The sequence below is a fragment of the Brassica napus genome, chromosome A3, assembly GCF_020379485.1.
Source record: "Brassica napus cultivar Da-Ae chromosome A3, Da-Ae, whole genome shotgun sequence".
NCBI classification, from domain to species: domain Eukaryota; kingdom Viridiplantae; phylum Streptophyta; class Magnoliopsida; order Brassicales; family Brassicaceae; genus Brassica; species Brassica napus.
The window spans coordinates 1,931,948-1,953,361 of record NC_063436.1 but is presented as its reverse complement, the minus strand read 5'-3'; the positions used below and the strand labels follow the sequence as shown (position 1 = coordinate 1,953,361).

At 37.3% G+C, this 21,414-nt stretch overlaps 5 protein-coding genes and 1 long non-coding RNA gene across 6 annotated transcripts; 3 read left to right on the top strand and 3 right to left on the bottom strand.

Annotated features, from left to right (window-relative positions):
• Positions 1-312: 312 nt before the first annotated feature.
• Positions 313-3,265, top strand: LOC106429959 (aspartate aminotransferase 3, chloroplastic). The gene is made up of 10 exons (XM_013870733.3): positions 313-646; positions 1,100-1,171; positions 1,245-1,306; positions 1,411-1,494; positions 1,578-1,677; positions 1,776-1,896; positions 2,001-2,164; positions 2,290-2,427; positions 2,518-2,734; positions 2,814-3,265. Exons 1-10 carry the CDS (start codon positions 452-454, stop codon positions 3,017-3,019), a joined length of 1,359 nt encoding a protein of 452 aa, XP_013726187.1. The 5' UTR covers positions 313-451; the 3' UTR covers positions 3,020-3,265.
• Positions 3,266-3,422: 157 nt separating this feature from the next.
• On the bottom strand, positions 3,423-8,100 carry LOC106429949 (transcription factor MYB3R-4). Its single transcript, XM_013870722.3, has 12 exons — positions 7,854-8,100; positions 7,493-7,621; positions 7,215-7,269; positions 6,892-6,949; positions 6,721-6,815; positions 6,496-6,599; positions 6,263-6,391; positions 4,756-6,178; positions 4,284-4,507; positions 4,077-4,191; positions 3,782-3,967; positions 3,423-3,693 (listed from the first exon to the last, which is right to left on the bottom strand). Exons 2-12 carry the CDS (start codon positions 7,573-7,575, stop codon positions 3,598-3,600), a joined length of 2,568 nt encoding a protein of 855 aa, XP_013726176.1. The 5' UTR covers positions 7,576-7,621; positions 7,854-8,100; the 3' UTR covers positions 3,423-3,597.
• A 211-nt stretch (positions 8,101-8,311) lies between these two features.
• LOC111210640 lies at positions 8,312-9,121 on the top strand. The gene is made up of 2 exons (XR_002661948.2): positions 8,312-8,731; positions 8,766-9,121. It is a non-coding gene; the product is annotated as an uncharacterized LOC111210640 (long non-coding RNA).
• Positions 8,797-11,018, bottom strand: LOC106429970 (coiled-coil domain-containing protein 25). Its single transcript, XM_048769576.1, has 6 exons — positions 10,760-11,018; positions 9,810-9,937; positions 9,549-9,652; positions 9,375-9,462; positions 9,223-9,284; positions 8,797-9,123 (listed from the first exon to the last, which is right to left on the bottom strand). The coding sequence occupies exons 1-6, from the start codon at positions 10,870-10,872 to the stop codon at positions 8,971-8,973; spliced, it is 648 nt and encodes a 215-aa protein (XP_048625533.1). The 5' UTR covers positions 10,873-11,018; the 3' UTR covers positions 8,797-8,970.
• Positions 11,019-11,179: 161 nt separating this feature from the next.
• Positions 11,180-15,201, bottom strand: LOC125593241 (beta-adaptin-like protein A). Its single transcript, XM_048769560.1, has 10 exons — positions 14,961-15,201; positions 14,243-14,759; positions 14,035-14,159; positions 13,728-13,926; positions 13,231-13,459; positions 12,966-13,132; positions 12,553-12,873; positions 12,288-12,464; positions 11,747-12,190; positions 11,180-11,662 (listed from the first exon to the last, which is right to left on the bottom strand). Exons 1-10 carry the CDS (start codon positions 15,011-15,013, stop codon positions 11,372-11,374), a joined length of 2,523 nt encoding a protein of 840 aa, XP_048625517.1. The 5' UTR covers positions 15,014-15,201; the 3' UTR covers positions 11,180-11,371.
• Positions 15,202-15,671: 470 nt separating this feature from the next.
• Positions 15,672-18,219, top strand: LOC106429981 (GTP-binding protein At2g22870). Its single transcript, XM_013870754.3, has 4 exons — positions 15,672-16,287; positions 17,260-17,329; positions 17,524-17,686; positions 17,784-18,219. Exons 1-4 carry the CDS (start codon positions 15,798-15,800, stop codon positions 18,000-18,002), a joined length of 942 nt encoding a protein of 313 aa, XP_013726208.2. The 5' UTR covers positions 15,672-15,797; the 3' UTR covers positions 18,003-18,219.
• Positions 18,220-21,414: the final 3,195 nt, after the last annotated feature.

Genomic DNA, 21,414 nt, shown 5'->3' with positions numbered 1-21,414 from the left:
TCGGAGAAATTTAACGATAAACTAATTAACGAAAACCACTATAATAAAAAAATATAATGAATATGATTAAGAAGTTTCACTTGAGATCCGAAAACTAATGTTGGAAAGAAAACAATTAATAGTCAAATAAAACGAAGCTAATTTTGCTTTCTCAGTTAAAATGTGAATTTAACCCTATTTCTGGAAGTACCTTTTGAATTTTTTTTTTATTTCTTGCCGGATTTTAAGGATAATCTTACAAGGACTTTTTAATGTATTATTATCTTTGATGACGATGATGGTCCGTCCCTTATCATATCAAACGTAAACGCGGGCACGCAACTTTATGCGAAAGCCTACGTGGCAACTACCATCTTTGGATTACGTTAAAAAAAAATGAAAAATCCAAACTGTTATTAATAAGGGAACGAAACGAAGCTAATTCGTATTCATACACACAAATCGAAAAACAATGAAAACTAACGACTTCTCTTCTTCATCTTCGTCGTCGCCAAGCGATCGCAGGATCGGCGCTCTCCTCCGTCATCTCACCGCCGGGACAGATGCGGATCGCGTGAGCTCCGTTTTCGCTTCGCCTACGTCGGGAGGCGCGGGAGGTTCTGTTTTCGCTCATCTCGTTCAAGCTCCCGAGGATGCTATTCTCGGGGTATACCTACCTTCTTATCCTCCTTTGATGTATTTGTATGTGTATATAGATAAAACAACGTATTCGACGATGATTTTGGATGTGTGTGTTGTACGCATTTGATGTTTCTAGCTGATTGTGATTCTGGATCGCGATGGATCGGGTGTTGATTAGTGCGATCTCGATGGTGTCACGATGATATATGGATTGAGAGATAGTTTGATGTTTGATCTGCTGATTTTTGCGTAGAACAGAGAGAATTTTCTTAATTACTCGAATTATCATCGATAATTATTTGAAAATTTAGAAGCATAGGTTATGGTATTATCAGAAGATTTGATTTTTGTACTTCGGTTAATTAGCAGAACAGATAAATTTCCTTAATTACTGTTTTTTTTTTTCACCGATGATTATTGGAAAATTTAGAAACTATGTTATTTGTTATGAGCTCTGAGTTTTGAACAATTTAAACAGGTGACAATTGCATATAACAAGGACCCCAGCCCAATTAAGCTTAATTTGGGAGTTGGTGCTTACCGAACTGAGGTAATGATTAACGAAGCTTGTCTCTGCTCTTTCCTCTAAAGGTGTTATGTGTAATGGTGTTAATATGATGTAGGAGGGGAAACCTTTGGTTCTTAATGTTGTGAGGAAAGCTGAGCAGCAGCTTATCAATGACAGGTTACCTCTCTCTTCTTTCCTCTGGGTTGAGTTTGGTTATAATAAAACATTATGAGTGTGTGCTGATGTTGAGTCTTGTTTTTTTGTGTGTGATTAATCTGTAGGTCACGGATCAAGGAGTATCTTCCCATTGTTGGATTGGTTGAGTTCAACAAGTTAAGCGCTAAGCTCATTTTAGGCGCTGACAGGTACAATGTCCTCTGGTTATCCTTTTATGTTTCTTGTAATGTCGGACAATTCTCTCTGATTCGTGTTTTCACGCATGACTTAGTCCTGCTATTCGGGAGAATCGTGTTACAACCGTGGAGTGTTTGTCTGGTACTGGTTCCCTGAGAGTTGGTGGGGAATTTTTGGCTAGGCATTATCATCAGGTAGATATGCTAAGGTCTATTTTTTTCATGTCTGATTGAATTTCTTCATCTTAATGAACATTTATGGAATCTGAAGTCTTCTTTTTTTCTTCTTCCAGAAAACAATTTATATTCCTCAGCCAACATGGGGAAACCATCCCAAAATTTTCACCCTCGCTGGCTTGTCAGTGAAAACTTACCGCTACTATGATCCATCAACACGTGGGTTGAACTTTCAAGGTGAGAAATCTCACAAGTTTTTGAAGTTGTTGATTAGCTTTTATACCTGATCAGCCGTAAGTAACCATTTCTTCTTCTTTTTTTTTATTTTTTTCTGTGAACAGGTTTATTAGAAGACCTTAGTGCTGCCCCACAGGGTTCGATAGTGCTTCTCCATGCCTGTGCTCATAACCCAACTGGTGTTGATCCAACCCTTGAACAATGGGAGCAAATCAGGAAGTTGATGCGTTCCAAAGGATTGATGCCATTCTTTGACAGTGCTTATCAGGTACACCTGCTCTGGATACTTTTGTTGTATAGGACCAGCTGATGTTTAAAGTTTAAACAATTTATGCTCTCAATAGATGGTTAATACTTGTCTTCTATATTTTCTTATCTCTTTTCTCATTGAAGGGCTTTGCGAGTGGAAGTCTGGATACAGATGCGAAACCAATTAGGATGTTTGTTGCTGATGGAGGAGAATTGCTCGTTGCTCAGAGTTATGCAAAGAACATGGGACTCTATGGAGAACGAGTTGGAGCTCTCAGCATTGTAAGATTCAGTCTAATTCAGAAACTCTTGGGTGCTGATGTGAGAGATACTGTCGTTATCCAAATCTGACAATAAAGGCCTTGCTTGTAGGTATGCAAAGCAGCAGATGTGGCGGGCAGAGTTGAAAGCCAGCTGAAACTTGTAATAAGGCCAATGTACTCAAACCCTCCGATTCATGGTGCATCGATCGTGGCTGTAATCCTCCGTGACAGGAACTTGTTCAACGAATGGACTCTGGAACTGAAAGCCATGGCCGATCGTATCATCAGCATGAGGAAACAGCTTTTCGAGGCATTACGTGCTCGAGGTAAAGGTCCTATTTGATTGTATACATCATAGGGAAACAGCAGATCACACTTTTGAGTAACACTGAAATAATGTGACAGGCACGCCTGGAGACTGGACTCACATCATCAAACAGATCGGTATGTTTACCTTCACAGGGCTAAACCCAGCTCAAGTCTCCTACATGACTAAAGAGTACCACATCTACATGACATCCGACGGGAGGATAAGCATGGCTGGTCTGAGCTCGAAGACTGTACCGCACCTTGCAGACGCTATCCATGCCGTTGTCACCAAAGCCCTCTGAGACATCTCACACCACCACCACGGTGGTTATGTGGTGATCAATAAAGGATATTTACTTTCGTTTTTTTTTTCAGTAATTCCGGCAGTGACAAGTTAAATGTCATTATTATTATTGTTATTTCATCTCAGTGGTTAATAAAGTAGGCAAGAGAGTTTTGTGCCTCTTCTACTATTTACATTCTCAGTGTCGCAACTTTGTAGACAGCAACCAACTTTAAATTTTTGGTTATATATTTTATGGGTTCTAGCTTGTGGAACCTAACATAGAATAAGAATATTGTTACCGATCGTTGAAGTTATAAAGTAGGTAACATATTCCAGATGCACTTGTATTGCTTCAAAATATATGGGCATGCTCATTGCCTTGCAAGTTCCAAGTATATGGAAATGATTGTGCATACTCGTTGCAGGCAATTATGAGGATGTATATACTATATTATATTGAATCCACATTATCTACATAAATTCAAGCTTATCCATTAAAAGAGAAAAAAAAAATGATCCAACCAGGGACAGAGTCGGTTTATAGAAGATGCACATACATGCAATGAATATTATGTATTGAGGTTCCTGGCCTTTTTACCTACATCCTTTCAAGAGGTAAGAGGATGAGGGTTCTTCTGTTACTTTGGTGGGAGACTCGCAATCGTTGAAGTCCAGCACTCGACGCTCCGCCTATATATAAAGATGGAAAGAAAAACAATTTTATTTCGTTTCTAAAATCATAGAATTTACTTAAGAGAGTGAATGATTAAATATTTACCAGAAGAGGATCATTATTCTCTTTATCCAATTCCTTCATCTTCCTTGCATCATCATAGTTACTTGCTGAAAGTGAGACCTCCATGGCATCGAATGCTGCAAACGCACTCGTATGCTCATCTCTCTGTGTCATAAGTCCTATGCTCCCGTAGCTTCTCTCCCCAGGGCTGAAAATGTAGCCCATGTCCTGGAAAGAAACAAGCACAAACTGCCATTATATATGGGCTAAAAGAATTTGGCATTGCATGAATGTAAGAGGTTGAATATATAACGGAAGGAGCCTAATAATGAGATACCTCGATAGTTATATCTGTGTCAAACCTTGGGCTGTGCAAGAGAGAGTTTACGTAAAACGGTGATTTCCACGCCGAGGGAGATTCAAGACCTCTCCTGAATGGAGTTCCACAGAAACTGTAAATAGAGAAGAAGCAAAATCATTATAGCAACAACTGAAAGCAAAAATGGAAAAATAAAAAAAAAGTGAAGGTGTGTAGTGTATGTACATGCTGAAATTCTCATTGCGTGTCTCGTTGTCAACATGATGACCCTCGGTGTTTCTCGCGCGAGAAGGCGAATTGATTACCAAACAAAGACTTGCAGAAGAATGTAAATGATTTCTTGGTGTTGAAACTTGTGCTTTCTCTGATTTGCTTACTGATTGACCAGGAGGAGAGAGTACCTGCTTGTTGGTATTGCTCTCACAAAGAACAGCAGAAACACTTTCAACCTGCATAAGATTTTATCCGTTCACTGTTTATAACATGACAGGTAAAAAAAAATGCACAGAAACGAAATGATGAATGTAAATTAATTTGAGAAAGCAAGCCCATTCTATTATGTACGGTTAGATGACCATGATATGAAGTCTACCAACCAGATTCATAATCAAACCAAGTACTTACTCACAACCAAGTTTCATATGAAGATTGATAACTCAACAGCCTTTTAAATTCTTAAAGGAAAGAAGAGACTTACATTTTCAACACCCTTCTCCTTGACACTTGCATCCAAGCAAGATTGCTCTGGTTTTTCAAGAGACATTGAATCTTCTCGACTCTCACTCTCATCAAACATCACATCTAGGCGTGAAAAGTCTTTTGAAAGACTGGCTGCTATATCAATCTCAAGCTTCTTATCACTTCTTTTCTCAGACAGCGGCGTCAGCAGATCCCGTGTGCGTTTCCTCAGGATTGACTTCGCACCAACCAACGTCTTTTTGCCAGTGGGAGATTCCCACAGCCGGAGGGGACTCATGCACGTCATGGTCGACATCAGTAGCTTGCGTATGCCGAGAGGGCTGTAGTCGTGCAAAGGATCGTTTTTGGACTGTAAGAGATCACTGTTGAAGACAGGTAGGTCCAAGCTGGGGAAAGAGAGACTTGATGATGATGCTCCCATATCCTCATGATGCTGCTGCTCGGCTGGCTCATGCTTAGGAAGAGAGTGTGGCTTGACTTCTGCTAGAGAAGCAAAGTCGTTCACTGGAACCAACTTCTTGGAATCATTCAAATGATATGATTGATCTTCTTCACTGGAGTTATTAGCACAAGTAATGAAGGTACCATTTACACTTGTCATGGAGTTTGGTTCTGCCTCAAGAGGATGACATATTAGTTCAGATGACTTCTTGGAGTACTTATCAGGTGATATGATCAAAGGAGCCGGCCGGAGAGTTTCTTTGCCTGAGGCAGATGTTGCAATAGACTTTGAGGAAGAGCTCTGCATAGGAGATTTGGTTGAAGAAACCTCGTTTGGCTCTTGAGTCGAAGGTCTAGAAACACTGAGCCCTTCACTCTCTTGATCAACGAAAAGGATCCTGCAACATTCCGTTTCAGAAACGTTTGCTGTGTTGGTGTAAGTAGCCACATCTCTATTAGATGTGGAGTTTGCACCTCCAAGAGAAGCTTCCTTGCTCTCCTTGGCGTATGGCATTGGTAACTCTGACATACTATGTCTCATCTCCAGTGATATATCAGACAGCTCCTGAAAATCAAAATGGTAATCCTGGCTTGAGACATTATGATCAGGGAATTGTGAACAGTCCTCCATGTCATAAGAGAGTTCTGAGATGGAGACCGAGATATTTTCCAGTTCCGGATAATAATACTCATTCTTGTGATAGTTTTCACAGGGGTGAAAGTGATGCTCCATGTTTATCATTCCATTTTGATAATCCCTTGCAGATATAGAGCAGCCAGCCACGCTTGAAATCTGACAGTTTTCTACTTCTTTCTCTGCCTGTCCACTTACGCAGCCATTACAATCTAAAGATATGGAGCTTCTCTCATAAGGAGCTAGAGGCATGGCTTGGTACTGATCCAAAAGGCCAGAGGACATATAGGAATCTAGTTTCTTCTTAACTGAACTGTGCCAGTGGTTTTTGATTCCATTGTCTGACCTGTTGATAACAAAGCAGCGTAAATTATATCGCTGGAACAAATAGTGGAATACTTAATGACTGAATATAATGTAGGATTAGTACCTTCCAGGCAAGAACTTTGTTAACTCTGCCCATCTATTACCGTAGACTTGATGAGCACGAATCAGAACCAGCTCTTCTTCTTGAGTCCAAGCTTCCTTGTTTATGGCAGGATTGAGATGATTATGCCACCTATTGAGATCAATCACACTCTTTTGAAAAATCTAGAGATTGAAAAGCTTTCAAGTGCTTAATAAAACACTGTTGTTTATAGAGAACAGTACATATAAGCATACCTCTCTCTACATTGCTTTCCAATACGGCCAGGTAAATACCGAGCAATAGTGGACCATTTCTTAGGCCCATACTTTTGGATTAACTGAACAATCATATCATCTTCCTACAAACATGTCAAATGAGAGAAATAAGCAGTCATAGGGGATGTTTAGGAAGTATAAAGCCAACAGGGTTAAGTATGCTAGAAGCAGATATAAAAGTAGTGAAGAAAAAAGTTGTGTCACCTCCTTTGTCCATGGCCCTTTAACAAGTTCAGGATTAAGGACCTTCTGCCACCTGTGGAGGCATTGGACATCAGTTCGATCCTTGAAATATTCAGCTGGAAGTTAAGAAAATGCAGATCAGACAGATGTGAGATCCTGTTAGAGCAAAGTATGTCAAGTTGTGAAATTTACCTATCTTCTTCCAGTTTTTTCCTTTAAAATTGTGGACAGCTTTCCTCAAAATCTCATCCTGCAAAATATGTTTGGTCAACAAAAGATCAAATATGCAGATTGAAGAGTGAAGAAACACACATCCAAAAGTACATTTCTTCTGTATCTCTGATTTAGTATTTTACATATATGATCTAAGCAAATGCACTTAGGCATACAGAGCAACATGCAAATGAACACATACAGGGTGGACTTTGTTGCATGTGAAACCAGATTAACCAATTGAATCAAGCACCACTGGTAGTTTAAAAAAAAAAAAAGCTGAAGAAAACATGAAACTTTACCTCTTCTGCTGTCCACTGGCCTCGAGTAGAACGTCTTGTAGGGCCACTAGTCCTCCTGTAAAATCAACACACAAATTGATTGTCATGCAACTCAGTTCTAGATAGAGCCAAGCATGACCAACCTAGTAAATCAAACAGATAAACACAAAGAGAAAGGAAACAACAATAACAAAACAAAACTTATTGGCATGAATAGATGTGACATGTAGAGGACATGAAAACACTTTCTTCACCTTATCAAGTAAAAGTTATTATATAAAACAAGAAGAAGCATATACCCTTGACGTGACTTCGGGGGGTTCCCTTCAGTAAGCCCATCAGGAGGAGGAGTTGAGATTGTTGTTGCACACTCACTTTCCATATCTCTTCAATGAAAATGCAAAAATAGCAACTCCAGTTCCCATACGCTGCCACTCCAAAACATCATCAAACAAAGTTATTCGCCGCTCTTATACCACCAATACTAAACATGCACCAAGCTTAAAATAATTACAGTAACAAATTGGTGTTTTGGTTCACATCTCGAACTTGCTATATAACCATCAATTCAAAATGACATCATATCACCCAAATCAATCTAGATACTACGATTGATCAGACCTAGGTCGAGATCTCTAACTATGAAAGCATAGAACTCACCGACGACGAGCTTCGGAAACGGAAGCGATCAGATCTCAACTAGACAGACCACAATGGGTTCAATTAAACCCCAAATCGCAAACGAGAAATCTCAGATTGGGAGCAAAAACACACTTCAGACTGTCTGATTAGTTGAGAGAGTGTGAGAGATTGACATTTTTTTGAGATCAAATAAGAGAAGGAAGATAAAAGAGAGAAATCTAAACGGTCGGCGTTAGCTATTTTCAAAACATGAATGGCGCAACTTCGAATTTTGCAAAACGTTTTGTTTTTTCCTATCAAGCGGCCTGAGAGTCCCTCTGATCTGAGAAAATCTCAGCCGTTCATTTTAAATACAATCGGTCACGTGTCTCTTATCTTATTTTTTCCTTGTCGGGTCTCTTATTTTTTTTAAAGTGCTCAAGGGGACATATCATTATTGTTGTTTCTCATTTTCTCCCCCCTTCTTTTTCCTTTTTCGAGTTTTACCCACATATTTTAATTTCCACTATAGATTAGTTGGGGTACTGATCGTTGGTAGTAACTTTGGGGGCACACACTGTGATGATTTCAAATCATGGGACTTTTAGGTTGCAGATCTATTTTTAAGTAGATTTCAAATTGTATTATCTGAAATGTTTTTTTGTAGCCTTGCATGTTATAAGAAAAAAAAACAGAATTATGGATGTATTAAACCGAATATTTGATATAATTTCGTCAACATTTGATGAATTAAGAACATTTATTGAAAGTTTGAAACACAGGAAAGTTCATACTAAATATTGGTTATCGTGGCTTAAAATCATCGTAATTTAATAATGTTAGGCAAATCCAAAACCGTACACTGACTTAGAGGAGATGATAGAGATGATAAGAACAAATTTAATCTGAAGCGGGAGGTTATTATTATTATTTTTTTTTTGTCAACAGGAGGTTATTTATCCTATGTAAATTAGTTTTGGGATAAAACGTTAAAAAGGTAAAAATATAAGGGTAGTAAAATGATATTCAACAAACACAGCAAGGTAGAGTAAACCATGATCGCACAAGATCACTGGCTCACCTGAGGTAATGCTCTCTGTTTTCCTCACAACTCAGACTCAATCCTCTGAAACATTTCAATGGGAAAATCAGAGTTTTACATGAAATCGTCTTCGAGTTCTTGAAGCGATTTGTTGCTCGAAGCAATGTCTTTGTTGGATGTCATTTTATCAGTTACCATCAACCCCTTGTAGCTCCTCATCTCTGCTTGCCTCTCCTTCTCCAGCCTCTCTATCTCTTCACGTTTCTTCTGCAAAACCCAAAGGCAAGAAGGATTTGAGTCAAAACCTAACCAATAGAGACTTTTCACAGATTAAGAAGATGACAAGGACCAAAACAGAAAGCTCACCTTCTCCCTCAGGTGTTGCTTCCTCTCAGCTCTCTCTGCAGCGTTCACTGCTTCTCTCTCGGCTTCATTATGAAACAAACCATACAATGTAATAGATTGTTAAGTTAAGCTGACTGGCAAAGCTATAGTCACTTCATATGCCAAAGACTTACCTCTCAGATCAGGGGTTCTCTCAACTTTTGTTTTGTTCAACCTGTTAACTATATCATTGACTCGTTTCTCCACTCTGATAGTCCGGACCTTAAAGAAACACACAACCAACCATGCATGAGCACTTTTTAATATATGCACAACGCAAAATTTACTTGGGAGATGAAGAAGCTTACCATCTTTGAGTTGTGGAAACCAACTTGACCAACATCCATGGAGGCGGTTTTCTTCAAGTTGGACCAGGGAGTGTACACAACATCGACGTTGTTCACCTTGTTGCCTGGCACATAATCCCAGAAGCCAGTCGGTAAGAAAACAGAATATAACCTATATGTGCCCTCCTTCTATAAGAAATGGGGACAAACTGATACTCCAAAAGACTAATGGTTATGTAAATTTGAAGTTCACGACAAGCGGAAAAGGGCTTTAGGTTTTACCTTGAATGGAGTTGGCTTTCACAAGCTGAGCACAGTCCTCCAGCACACCTTCGTTAATGTCATCAAAACCCTGGCCTTTATGAAGCCTTAGGTAAACGTGAGCTGAGGACATTTTGTCAACGTGAAACCTGCATCAAACGAAAAGTGCTTTTAGCAATAATGCTGAGTAGGTGAAGCTCCTAGTTGTTTACTTGGTAAAAACCAGCCTATTCATGATCAAATATTGGGATTCATAAGAATACTATGACCAGAAGACAGACGTGATGTTTTCATAAGTTAACTTATACACCTCAGTCATGAAAGAAAACTTACTAAACCAAAAACAAAATGCTAAAACAGCACATGTTATCAAATAGTAAAACCGATAAGCCACGAAACTCCAATAGATTGTATTTTAAAAAAACGAAACTGTCAAACTAGAAGGTAACAGACACCTATTCATATCTACAAACATCAAAGTTCTTGAATGTAGCCAACCTAGCATGCCTGGAGAAAATAGAATACCGATGAAAACATTTGAGCTACTACATATTATTCCAGCATCTCTAATGCATATCTCTAAACAAACAAACAATTTCAGAAACCAAAACTAACCAAAAATCCATTCTACCAAAATTCAAACACAAAAGTTCTGAAAAAGAACGTCACCTGGAAATCAAAAGATAACAAAATTCGATACAACATATATAAGATAATAAACAACAGCTCCATAGCAAAGACTAAGAACAGAATTAATTTTAACTGAGTGTAATAATCAAAAACAAAACTTGAGTAACAGCGTTGACCACCATATTATTCCCCAATCATTCCCATATTCCCATACCAATCTACCAAAACATCTGAGCATAAACAAACTCAAAATTCGATCAAACCAACTAAATCAACGTCGATTTCGTGACAGAAACAATCGAATGATCGGAAAAAATTAAAGAATATTCGTTCTCGCTCACCAGACGTCTTCGGGGAAGCCGTACTTGATGAGCTCCTCGTTCTCAAACTTATCAAGCCCCATGAAGATGGTGTAGTCCCCAGCATCTGGACGAGCCTTGAAGTAGAACACCATCGCCTTCGATTCGAGAGACGGAGCAAATGGAATCTAGGGTTTCCCCTCTCTCTTCCCTATCTCCCCCTCTCTTCCCGACAAGTTGCAACAATGAAGAAATCGTAACCACTCTAGAGAATATAAAAAGAAAACACGCAAATAAGACCGATGACTTTTGTTCTTTCCTTCCTTGTCTTAATAAAATACATATTTCCAAAACTAACCTTCATATTTACAAATTTAACGTATGAAGCCTAAACCTTTTTAATTTCATTTATTAAACCCAAACGTTTGGACATACATATTGATCTTGCACCATCGCAGAATCTGTAACGTTAACATGGCCAAATCATTTTCCAAAAGTCTAAGGATAAAAGTACCTCTCCATAACAAAATATCTCTATGCTCTACACCACAAAGAACACAACGAAATCAAACGTGAGAGAGACGCCAAAGCTCAAACAGTATTTAATGTAGAGATCCAATCCAGCGAATTCTACTGATACATAACGAGTTTTTTTCAAGGCATGCCGAATTTGGACAAGGCTGTTTCAAATACAGTGGCGAATGCCTGAGAGGTACTCTGGTCGTCCGCTTTCACTTTTATCTGAGCTTTGGCCGATGAAGAGTTTATGATACACTCAGTGAGATAGTCCGAGGGTTCTGCTTCCTTTTGAGCAAAGAAGAAGAACTTGAAGTTTGGTGATTGGCCTCCCGATGCGATGCAGTGAATGGAATGACTCTGCATGTGTTTGATAAGTGATTGTGGAACTGTCAAGGCCGCTATTCCTTGGGGGTTCACAGAATACTCCTGCAAAAAGTTAAGAAAGTTACAATACTAAGACAATGTCACAATGGCTTCATCAATGGCAAAGGTGAAAACATTAGGGGGGACCTGTGTTAATGATATGGGCAGTTGGCGCCATTTCTGTTGGAAAGCACGTGGATCTAGAGAAGCTCTTGGGTTAAGCTTTAAAAGAGGCGGTGATGGTGTTGGAGCAGGAGCTGCTGATAGACCCAAACCAAGGAGATCATCAAAATCAAAGCTAGATTGTGTGGTTGTTGCGGACGCGGCAGGGCCGGAGATTGCAAGTTCTTGCATTTGCGAGGATATATTAGAGCTTTCATATGGAGCCGTGTATGCGGAACAATTGTTACTGGAAAGTCCTTTGTTGTCATCCTTCTCGTCAGTACTCAGAAGCAGGTCCTTGTCATTTGCCTCAAATTGCTGAGCTGGAACAATGTCACTGGAGACTTCAGGAGTGATGGAAGTACTTCCAAGTTCTTCTGAAAACTCAAAGGGCCCTCGGTGTTCCTTATCCGTAAACATGTACGATGGCTGCCAGAAAAAAAATGATGTTACTACCTCTGAATAATATTAAGGCTATTGAATGCATACTGCTACATTGGTTTGACAGCAAAGTCAGGAAACATACCTTCTGGTAGATCACAGAAAGACTGTTAAACTCGTCAAATATACGGTCTTTGATTTCACTGCTTTGAGTGTCAGCAAAGGCTGAAACCGCCTGTTGTGGAGGACTAACAACACTTTCTGCCACATGCACGTCGTATTGCAGAACCCGATAGTAGAACAAGGCTCGATCGTGAACATCCTACTCCAACAGTTAATGTTGAACAAGTATCTAATGGGCCAATGGTTTCAAAACAAGAGAAATTTGGAAGGGAGAGATCGGATGATACCTGGTGAAAATCAGCAATCCCTGCAGCTAGAGCTATTCCTAGGGCTTTCTGAGTCTCAGGTGCCCTCTTGAAAAAGCATTTCATAGCTGCGGTTAGGAGATGCAACCGGACCTCAGCCGAATGCTCTTCCTCCCAGTTCTCTATCAGATTCTCCAAAATATAAGGAGCATCACTCATGTCCTGGGCATATTCACCCAACATCCATATAAGAGCCGCCTTGGCTTTGGGTTCCTGAATGTTTTTGCTGCTGATACCGCCAACAACAGAAATGCAGTCATGGCTCCATTGTGGATGCTTCCTTAGAAGGTCCTTCACAAGAACCTAAAGGAGGAACCAGATAAGTATATTCATAATGAAAATGCAAAAAATATGACGGATATTTATTTCAGTGAATAGTGCGTATGATAGTTTACCAAAGTTTCAGCAGTGACATAGTCCTTCTCCATCTCCAGAAACTGAAGAAGTCTATCAACAATCGCGTTCACATCATACTGCTGCAAAGCAATCTTCCCAACTGCCCGAATTGACTCTCTTGCAATTTCAATATCAACGTTTGCAGCATACTCGCACAGTTCCGTCACTGAGTGGAAAGAAAATCACGAAACAATCACATTAAAGAGTCGAAAACGAAACGTTTTCTCATTCCAGATTCCATATTGACATAATATGAAACAATACCAATTTCGTAAGTGTTGCTTTCATTTGCAATAGCAGTCAACATCTCAAGCTTCAACTTTTTGACATACGAGGGTTCATTGTACTGGCAGTAGAAATGCTTATAATCTGAGGCAAAGATGAATGGCGCACGGACAACCAAAAGATGAAGGTGGCTCAAGATTGCATACGATTGCTCCGGACTTCCAGAACTAACGAGAGTCAGAAGTGGAGATTTAATACGCTCATACACCTAAACAAGAGCATTTGGTATCAGTGAGACAAAGATCATGATTAAACGCTGAAACAACTAATCAATCCAGAGGAGATAACTTTCTTTTGCTAGAAACTAAAATCTTATTTTCAAGCTTTCAGACAACGTCACCAAAAGTAATTCTATGCTCACTTTTTTGGACATTACGGAAACTATTGCACAAACCTATCATCATAACATCCCACGCAAAACTTATTCCATCAGGAAAAAAAATTCAATGTCAAGGATAAGGAGGTGGACTTTTTACCTGTTGATGAACATCAGTCATGGAGAGTGTCAACTGCAGAAACACTTTGACTGTTGCCAAGACAACAGCACCATTGGCATGCTGAAGTCTGTCTTCCAACAGATTCATAATGTCAAAAATATCATTACTATCTGACGGCACATATTTTACTGCCAACTCAAGTATAAGACATTGCGCCCACTCATTGAATTCCTTGATCCTGCAAAAACAAACACCACCATAGTGAAATTTGCTTCTCCCTTTATAGATACGACCACAACAACAAGGTATTGTGATTGAAGGTTACAGGAGGAGCTAAAGCACATACCGATTCAGGAAATAATATATAAGTGGTTTGCTAAGCAAAGATTCCTTCTCCCGACACGCCTCCTCAGAGTGGCTTGCTTCTAAACTCCAAATTTCTTGAAGTGCAGCTAGGCAATTGGCAACTACCTGAACAGAATATTTTACATCAAAAAGCTACCATGAAATGTGAATTAGTCAAAAAGAATATTCAACATACAAAAAAATTTAACCTGAGCATCTGAATCATGAAGCATCAAACTTTTCAACGTTGCAGGAAACTCAGCATCAATACACGTCGAGGCCGAGATGTGATACAGCTTCAGCACTCCAGTTACAGCGATTGTTCTCACATAGCTGTTATTATCCTTCAGCCCACTCCCCAAGGGACCAAGCAGATACTCAACGAGGTTCGGCACTCGTAAAGAACACAAACTCCTCAGAGCAAGCCCACGGATCATAGGGTCCTCATCTTTGCAATCCCTCTGGAGAAAATTGATCGTCAGAAGGGAGAGATCAGGATTCCCCTTCGCATAGTTTCCAACGTAGAGATAACACATCTTCTTGAGGACAATGTCTGACGTCGCCGAGCACATGACCATTTCTCCGAATACGGAGGAGACGTCGATGCCGATAGTCATGTAGGATATGACTTTCTTGAAGAGGTCGCGCTTTGAATCGTCGACTCCTGGAGCTCTGCTTCCGGCTAGCTGGCGAAGCTGAGATTTCAGATCTGTCACTTCGCTTTTCCTAGAAAATAACAAATCATAGTTTCGATTTCACGCTTCGTTTGCTTAAAGAGAGATCAGATTATAGAAGCTTAATCTAGACGACATCCTAAAACTAGATCCGCTACAATTGTGATTGAATCGTAAAACTGATCGCTGATTCTTATCTAATGAATGCAGGTGAAGCTAAGCGGTGTTGATCGAGAGATAGAGAATGAGTTACCCTGAAGGTTGAGACGGTGACGGATAACGCGAGGAAGCGGCTGGAGGAGGCATCGCTGATATGGTTGAGGTTGAGATTTGATTGAATTTGTACGCCGTGAGATCCACCGGAGCAGAAACCAACGAGATGTCACCCGATCGGAGAGAATCGAGCTGAGATCAGAAGATTTTGGTTCACTGGTGGAGTCTCGTGCGTCGAGAGGTGGAAGAAGAAAATGCCAACGACCGGATTTGCAATTTACTCCTCCTACTTATTATGTTTTACTAATTCCCCCTTTATTTTCAATTTAATCCAAAGAAGACAAATGATCAGGGTTTGAATGGTAACCAATGACGAATAGAAACACTGCATTCCTTAATGTTCTTCAAAAATGTTACCATTCGTGAGGAATATTTTTTCCTCTTCATTTTTTATTCCTATTCATTCTTTTCCTAATCATTCATAATGTTCCTTGATGATTACCAGTCACACCCTATGTAAGATTTTACATGAGATAACCTTATAAAACATTCGTATTAGTCATAATTTTATCAGGAAAACCAGTTTCACCTGTAAATTATATTATTTTTACTGTATAAAGTTAATCTGTTCATGATTATACTAAATGAACTATCTATTAATAGAACATTGTGGGGGAATTATACAATCGTAAAAACATAGGGGACGAACTTTAAATAAGAAAAGTTTTCATCCAGCTTCCACTAACAAAACGCTGCGTTTCGCTGCGGATATTTTCTTCATTTCTCTCTCCTCGAACATCCATGGCTGCTCTCAGAAGCTAGATAGAGAAAACTACACACACGACTACACTAAAGAAGGGAAGAGAATCAATCAGCTATGATCTTAGCTCAGCTTCGGAGGCTTCGTCTCTCCATCTTCGCTAAATCCCATTTCTCTCTCGCTTCTTCGCATTTCAATCTCATAAACCCTAACCCGCCGGTTAAGCTAGCCAGAGCCCTTTTCTCCAACCTCGCCACTGTCGAACCCATACCACTGCCGGTCTCGGATTCGTCCCATCTGGACGCTGCTCCGGTGGAGATTCCGCTCGACAAGCTCTTTATCCCGCCGGAGACTGATATCTCCGACGAAGAACCGTCGAGGCTGGCGGCTAGGATACTGAAGGGCTCGAACATAGTGCTGAGCAAGTACGCGAGAGACGCGCAGGTGGTTCAGGCAGACTATGTGAAGAGCAGTGTCCGGACGGAGGATTGTCCGGCCGATGGGTTGCCGGAGTTTGCTCTTGTCGGGAGGTCCAATGTTGGGAAATCGTCGCTGCTCAATTCGTTGGTGAAAAGGAAGCGTCTTGCCTTGACGTCTAAGAAACCTGGTAAGATAAGTTTTGCTCCGTAGTGACTATCGTCCAGCTGCTGTTTGAATCCTATATGGTTTTAGGTGTAATTAGATTTGTAGATAAAAAAAGATTCCTTCTTTGATGGGGATAGTGGCAAAAGTTTCGTTCTTTTGTGTGGATAGTGGCTTTTTGAACTTGCTCCTATTAAGTGGGAAGCGTGGTTTTTGCAATTATAATGTCATATGACTTTAAATTGAATTCATAGTGTTCATGAGGACATATGAGAGGGTTGGTAGATTTCAGTTTGTTTTTATTCGAAGCTTTAGTCAGTTGATTGATTGAAATGATGGTTCTATAGCATTTAAATTCTCTAGTGCCCAAGTGGGTATCAATCTCTAGTCTAGATCAACATTCGATAAGACAGAACCAATAGACTACCAAGGTGTTGGTTAGACAGAACATATTTGCTTTGTAGCATCGGCGTATGTTGGTTCCTAGTACTTGTGAAGGTGGGATCAGCTGATGGAATCTTTGAGTATTGTTGTATGCTTGGTCTTGCTATAACAATTTCACACCTTAGTAAACAACTCTTGGTTAGACTGAACAGGTTTTCTTTTGTAGTATCGTTATTTGCTGGTTCCTAGTACTTGTCCATGTGGTTTTAATGGTTACCAAGGTGGCGTTATTCTATGGAATCTTTTAAGTAATTTATTATGCTTGATCATGCTATAACACTTTCATGCCAATAGGATTTGGATATTTATTGGAAGTACTATCTCTATAGTGTGGAGGTGTAGCTTGTTCGTACGATCTGTTAGATTGGATAATGCTTGGAAAGTTATTGTACAACCGTAAAGCAATCCTACCATTGGATTGTTTATGCGCATTTATTCCTCTAGAAGAGATTCTTGCAAGAATTACTTTTCTTTTTCTCTCTAGAGTATTTAAAAATGAAGCATACTCTTGGTTCCATTATAATTCTTGGTCATTTATTTATTTGTCATGTAGGGAAGACGCAATGCATTAATCATTTCCGGATCAACGACAACTGGTACTTGGTAGATTTGCCTGGATACGGGTAAGTTCAAGTTTGTATATCTCTTTGTTTACATTTGCTTATGAAACCATTGCCATAGTCCCTTAAATTGGCTCCGACCATCAGAAACTAAGTTTGTATATCTTTTTGTCTATTGTAATTACAGTTTCTGTCCTGGGGAATTTCTCAGACTTTAGCTATAAAACACTTGAAGTTGATGCATTTGTTAATTGCAGGTATGCATCAGCACCGCATGAGCTCAAAAAAGATTGGAACAAATTCACCAAAGACTATTTCCTGAACAGATCAACATTAGTCTCAGTATTTTTGCTAGTTGATGCCAGCCTTCCTGCAAAGCAAATTGATCTTGACTACGCTAGCTGGCTTGGTCAAAACCAGGTATAAAAAATAAAGAATTGTTTCTAAACATTAAGAAACCCGTTTAAACCCATTAGTTGTCCCTGCGGAATGAATTGGTGTTATCTATAACCCTCAGGTTCCGATGACTATGGTATTCACGAAATGCGACAAGAGGAAGAAGAAGAAAAACGGAGGGAAGAGACCGGAGGAGAATATAAAGGAGTTCCAAGATTTGATCCAAGGGTTCTTCGAGACCACACCACCATGGATTATGACCAGCAGTGTGACAAATCAAGGCCGGGATGAGATATTGTTGCATATGGCTCAGCTAAGAAACTACTGGCTCAAACACTAAAGAACCCAACCACAGTTCTTCAGATTATCATTAATAGGAGTAATAAAGAACAACGAAAAACACTTAATGTACCATTTCTTGGGCAATGTTTTTGATTAATGCAACGCTAGGATTTTGGCAATGTTTTTGATTAATGCAACGCTAGGATTTTGTTTTTGTATTCTGTTGTTGATAGTTGCACAAAAGATTAGTGTAATTGATGTGTTTTTTTCAGCTTTTGTAACTAGTCGATTATGGTAAGTATATAGCTATATAAACAACTTGCGGGGATAGCTCAGTTGGGAGAGTGTCGGATAGCTAGTTTAGCGTCTGAAGGCCGCGTGTTCGATCCACGCTCACCGCAATATTTTTTTTATTTTCCGAAGTAAAACGATGTCGTTTTAAGTTTATGATAGGAATTGCACAGCCCATATAACACGAGCCCAGCATCTCTAAACCCAATTATTTAAAACTTTTCATCAGCACTAACGAGGGCTAAACATTATTTTGTGTCCTAATCAGAAAACCATTTCTTAACTTCTTAACAATGAGTGTTTATGTTTATTCTGGTCAGATAAGCCGATGAGATAATCATTCGATCCACGCTCACCGCAATATTTTTTTTATTTTCCGAAGTAAAACGATGTCGTTTTAAGTTTATGATAGGAATTGCACAGCCCATATAACACGAGCCCAGCATCTCTAAACCCAATTATTTAAAACTTTTCATCAGCACTAACGAGGGCTAAACATTATTTTGTGTCCTTCTAATCAGAAAACCATTTCTTAACTTCTTAACAATGAGTGTTTATGTTTATTCTGGTCAGATAAGCCGATGAGATAATCATTCGATCCACGCTCACCGCAATATTTTTTTTATTTTCCGAAGTAAAACGATGTCGTTTTAAGTTTATAATAGGAATTGCACAGCCCATATAACACGAGCCCAGCATCTCTAAACCCAATTATTTAAAACTTTTCATCAGCACTAACGAGGGCTAAACATTATTTTGTGTCCTTCTAATCAGAAAACCATTTCTTAACTTCTTAACAATGAGTGTTTATGTTTATTCTGGTCAGATAAGCCGATGAGATAATCATTTCATAAAGACTCATCTAATCTATTAAAATAGAGTCCTATTTTTTATCTACCATTAGAAGTTGTCATTAACTTTTGGACTCTTACTAAAATATTACAATAATACACACACACTACTTATATAAAATTCACCAAACTACTTAAATTAAACCAACATCGTTACATACAACTAAACCGACGTCATATTAAACATACCTTCGGTTATATACTAATAGAAAAACAATACAAAATTAAATTATTCTTATAATAATCAAGACATGGCTCTGCTTATAGTCTACCTTCAAATAATAATGGACAAATAATAATATGTTTATTTGATGAGCCCAATCCATCAAATAGTAATGAAAGACATATGTTTTCAATTACATTTGACGTCATCTATCTGCCACTTATTATTCATAAATATATTTTGTATCTCTCTTATATCGTGTTTGATTAATGGGTCTAATCCATAAACGAAAATATTATTTACTGGCTAAAGTAATGTATTTTAAAAGACTATCAATCTTATATATTAAAACAGAAGTCACAACTTTGATTCATGTGTGATTTTTTTAAAAATGGACCTAATGGACCTATTCATAGAAATTCATACTATATTTTAATTCAGACTAATAATAAATATAATTTTTAAAATATTTTAATCATAGTATCTTTTGATATCTTTTCATTTTAAATATAAATATATTTATTTTAAAATTCTAACAAATCTGTTTAAAAAGATTTTTACAAGATCTTCATTTTTGAAATTATACTTAAATATTTTCACTAATTTCGAAATTAGTTTAAAATATTATTATACATTAATATATTCAGTTATATAAAATGAAAAATAAAAAAATCTATAATATTTTAGTTATTATATAATCATAATCAATTATATTAAATTAAAATTATTATATTGAGCTAAAAATAATAAAATTGTATTAAATTTATATATTTATATATTTTACTTTCGTAATTATAAAATATTTATGTTCAAAAATAAAATCTAATATGTTGGTAAGATGGGTTAACATTATCAAACTATATAATACATGTATAAAAATTAACATGTATTTCTTTAAAGTTAATAATATAAAATATTTGTAACTACTTTAATCATAATATATTTTCATTTTAAATATAATATATATTTATATATTATATTTTAAAAATTCTAATAAATCTGTGTAATATTTAAACAATAACTTAATGTATTTTAAGTTATCGTTTAGAAATAAAAATAAATAAATTATATCCTATTTTATCTACTTTTATAGTCATGATCATGTTAAAATATAATTATTAGACTAAAATAAATATGATAAATTTATATTCAATTGATAAATTTATAAATTTTATTTTCATAAATATAAACTATTTATTTAAAATATAATATGATGATAGAACGACTTAAAATTAACAAACTATATAATACATGTATAAAAATTAACATATCTTACACTTTTATAGATACAATAATAAATTATCTAAAATGAATAAGCATAAAAATATTGGTAAAAAAAGAAATCCAGTTTTCAAATACGTATCAGAATTTAGCATAAATTAAATACAAAATATTTTTTTAAATATATTTTCTCATGAATATATTAATTTGCTTAATAACTAAATGCAAATACAATAAGATAAATATATAATAAGAAGTGGCAAATACATAAGGTTTAAACAATTAATTAATTATAACATGAAAATTATAAAATTATTGTATTTGAAATAGTTATATAAATATTTAAGTATATGATTAACATTAAAAATATATACCACTTATGTTCTAAAACAATAATTTATGTATAGAAAAGTGAAAACAAACACCCGTGCGGTTGCACGGATCAAAATCTAGTAACTAATTTGATTATATCTAACTAATTGAGTTCTATCTATAAGAAAATGATAAGTATTGGTTTTGAATTTATCTAAAGTTTATACAATTCGGAAAAAAAGGAAATATTCCATCAAAAAAAAAAAAGAGTAATTGCACTCTACACACAAACAAAATATCATAATTAGGTGGATACACATTTTGGATTTGCTTAGGTTTTGTCGACATTTCTATGACCAATATACCCCTATTTTTATTTGATCATAAGTTCATGTAGCCCAAATATTTCTTATATCTATTTCTGTAGTTTCTTCTTTACGTGGGGGAAAACAATAAATAGATTCACTTTTCTCACTGTTACCACTTTGTTTCATAATTTTTTATTATTATAAAATTTTGAATTTATACGGAAAATAAAGAAAAAATAATCAGTCAAGATTCATAAGAACATTGCCAAGGAAGAGAGAAGAAGCTTTGTTTCGTGAGCATTTCATTTCGCCTTTGTCATCTAA

What these genes read in the sequence shown, in the direction of transcription:
- LOC106429959 (XM_013870733.3), top strand. Translation starts at nt 452, where the DNA reads ATGAAAACTAACGACTTCTCTTCTTCATCTTCGTCGTCGCCAAGCGAT. An exon ending in TCTTTGACAGTGCTTATCAG is followed by an intron (nt 2,165 to 2,289) that starts GTACACCTGCTC and finishes TTCTCATTGAAG; the next exon opens with GGCTTTGCGAGTGGAAGTCT. An exon ending in GAGTTGGAGCTCTCAGCATT is followed by an intron (nt 2,428 to 2,517) that starts GTAAGATTCAGT and finishes CCTTGCTTGTAG; the next exon opens with GTATGCAAAGCAGCAGATGT.
- LOC106429949 (XM_013870722.3), bottom strand. Translation starts at nt 7,575, where the DNA reads ATGGAAAGTGAGTGTGCAACAACAATCTCAACTCCTCCTCCTGATGGG. An exon ending in AAAAAACTGGAAGAAGATAG is followed by an intron (nt 6,816 to 6,891) that starts GTAAATTTCACA and finishes CTTAACTTCCAG; the next exon opens with CTGAATATTTCAAGGATCGA. An exon ending in AGAATAATGATCCTCTTCTG is followed by an intron (nt 3,694 to 3,781) that starts GTAAATATTTAA and finishes CTTTATATATAG; the next exon opens with GCGGAGCGTCGAGTGCTGGA.
- LOC106429970 (XM_048769576.1), bottom strand. Translation starts at nt 10,872, where the DNA reads ATGGTGTTCTACTTCAAGGCTCGTCCAGATGCTGGGGACTACACCATC. An exon ending in GAAAGCCAACTCCATTCAAG is followed by an intron (nt 9,653 to 9,809) that starts GTAAAACCTAAA and finishes ATTATGTGCCAG; the next exon opens with GCAACAAGGTGAACAACGTC. An exon ending in AGCAACACCTGAGGGAGAAG is followed by an intron (nt 9,124 to 9,222) that starts GTGAGCTTTCTG and finishes TGGGTTTTGCAG; the next exon opens with AAGAAACGTGAAGAGATAGA.
- LOC125593241 (XM_048769560.1), bottom strand. Translation starts at nt 15,013, where the DNA reads ATGCCTCCTCCAGCCGCTTCCTCGCGTTATCCGTCACCGTCTCAACCT. An exon ending in TCACCGTCTCAACCTTCAGG is followed by an intron (nt 14,760 to 14,960) that starts GTAACTCATTCT and finishes GTTATTTTCTAG; the next exon opens with GAAAAGCGAAGTGACAGATC. An exon ending in GGATTGCTGATTTTCACCAG is followed by an intron (nt 12,465 to 12,552) that starts GTATCATCCGAT and finishes CTGTTGGAGTAG; the next exon opens with GATGTTCACGATCGAGCCTT.
- LOC106429981 (XM_013870754.3), top strand. Translation starts at nt 15,798, where the DNA reads ATGATCTTAGCTCAGCTTCGGAGGCTTCGTCTCTCCATCTTCGCTAAA. An exon ending in CTTGACGTCTAAGAAACCTG is followed by an intron (nt 16,288 to 17,259) that starts GTAAGATAAGTT and finishes TTTGTCATGTAG; the next exon opens with GGAAGACGCAATGCATTAAT. An exon ending in GCTGGCTTGGTCAAAACCAG is followed by an intron (nt 17,687 to 17,783) that starts GTATAAAAAATA and finishes TATAACCCTCAG; the next exon opens with GTTCCGATGACTATGGTATT.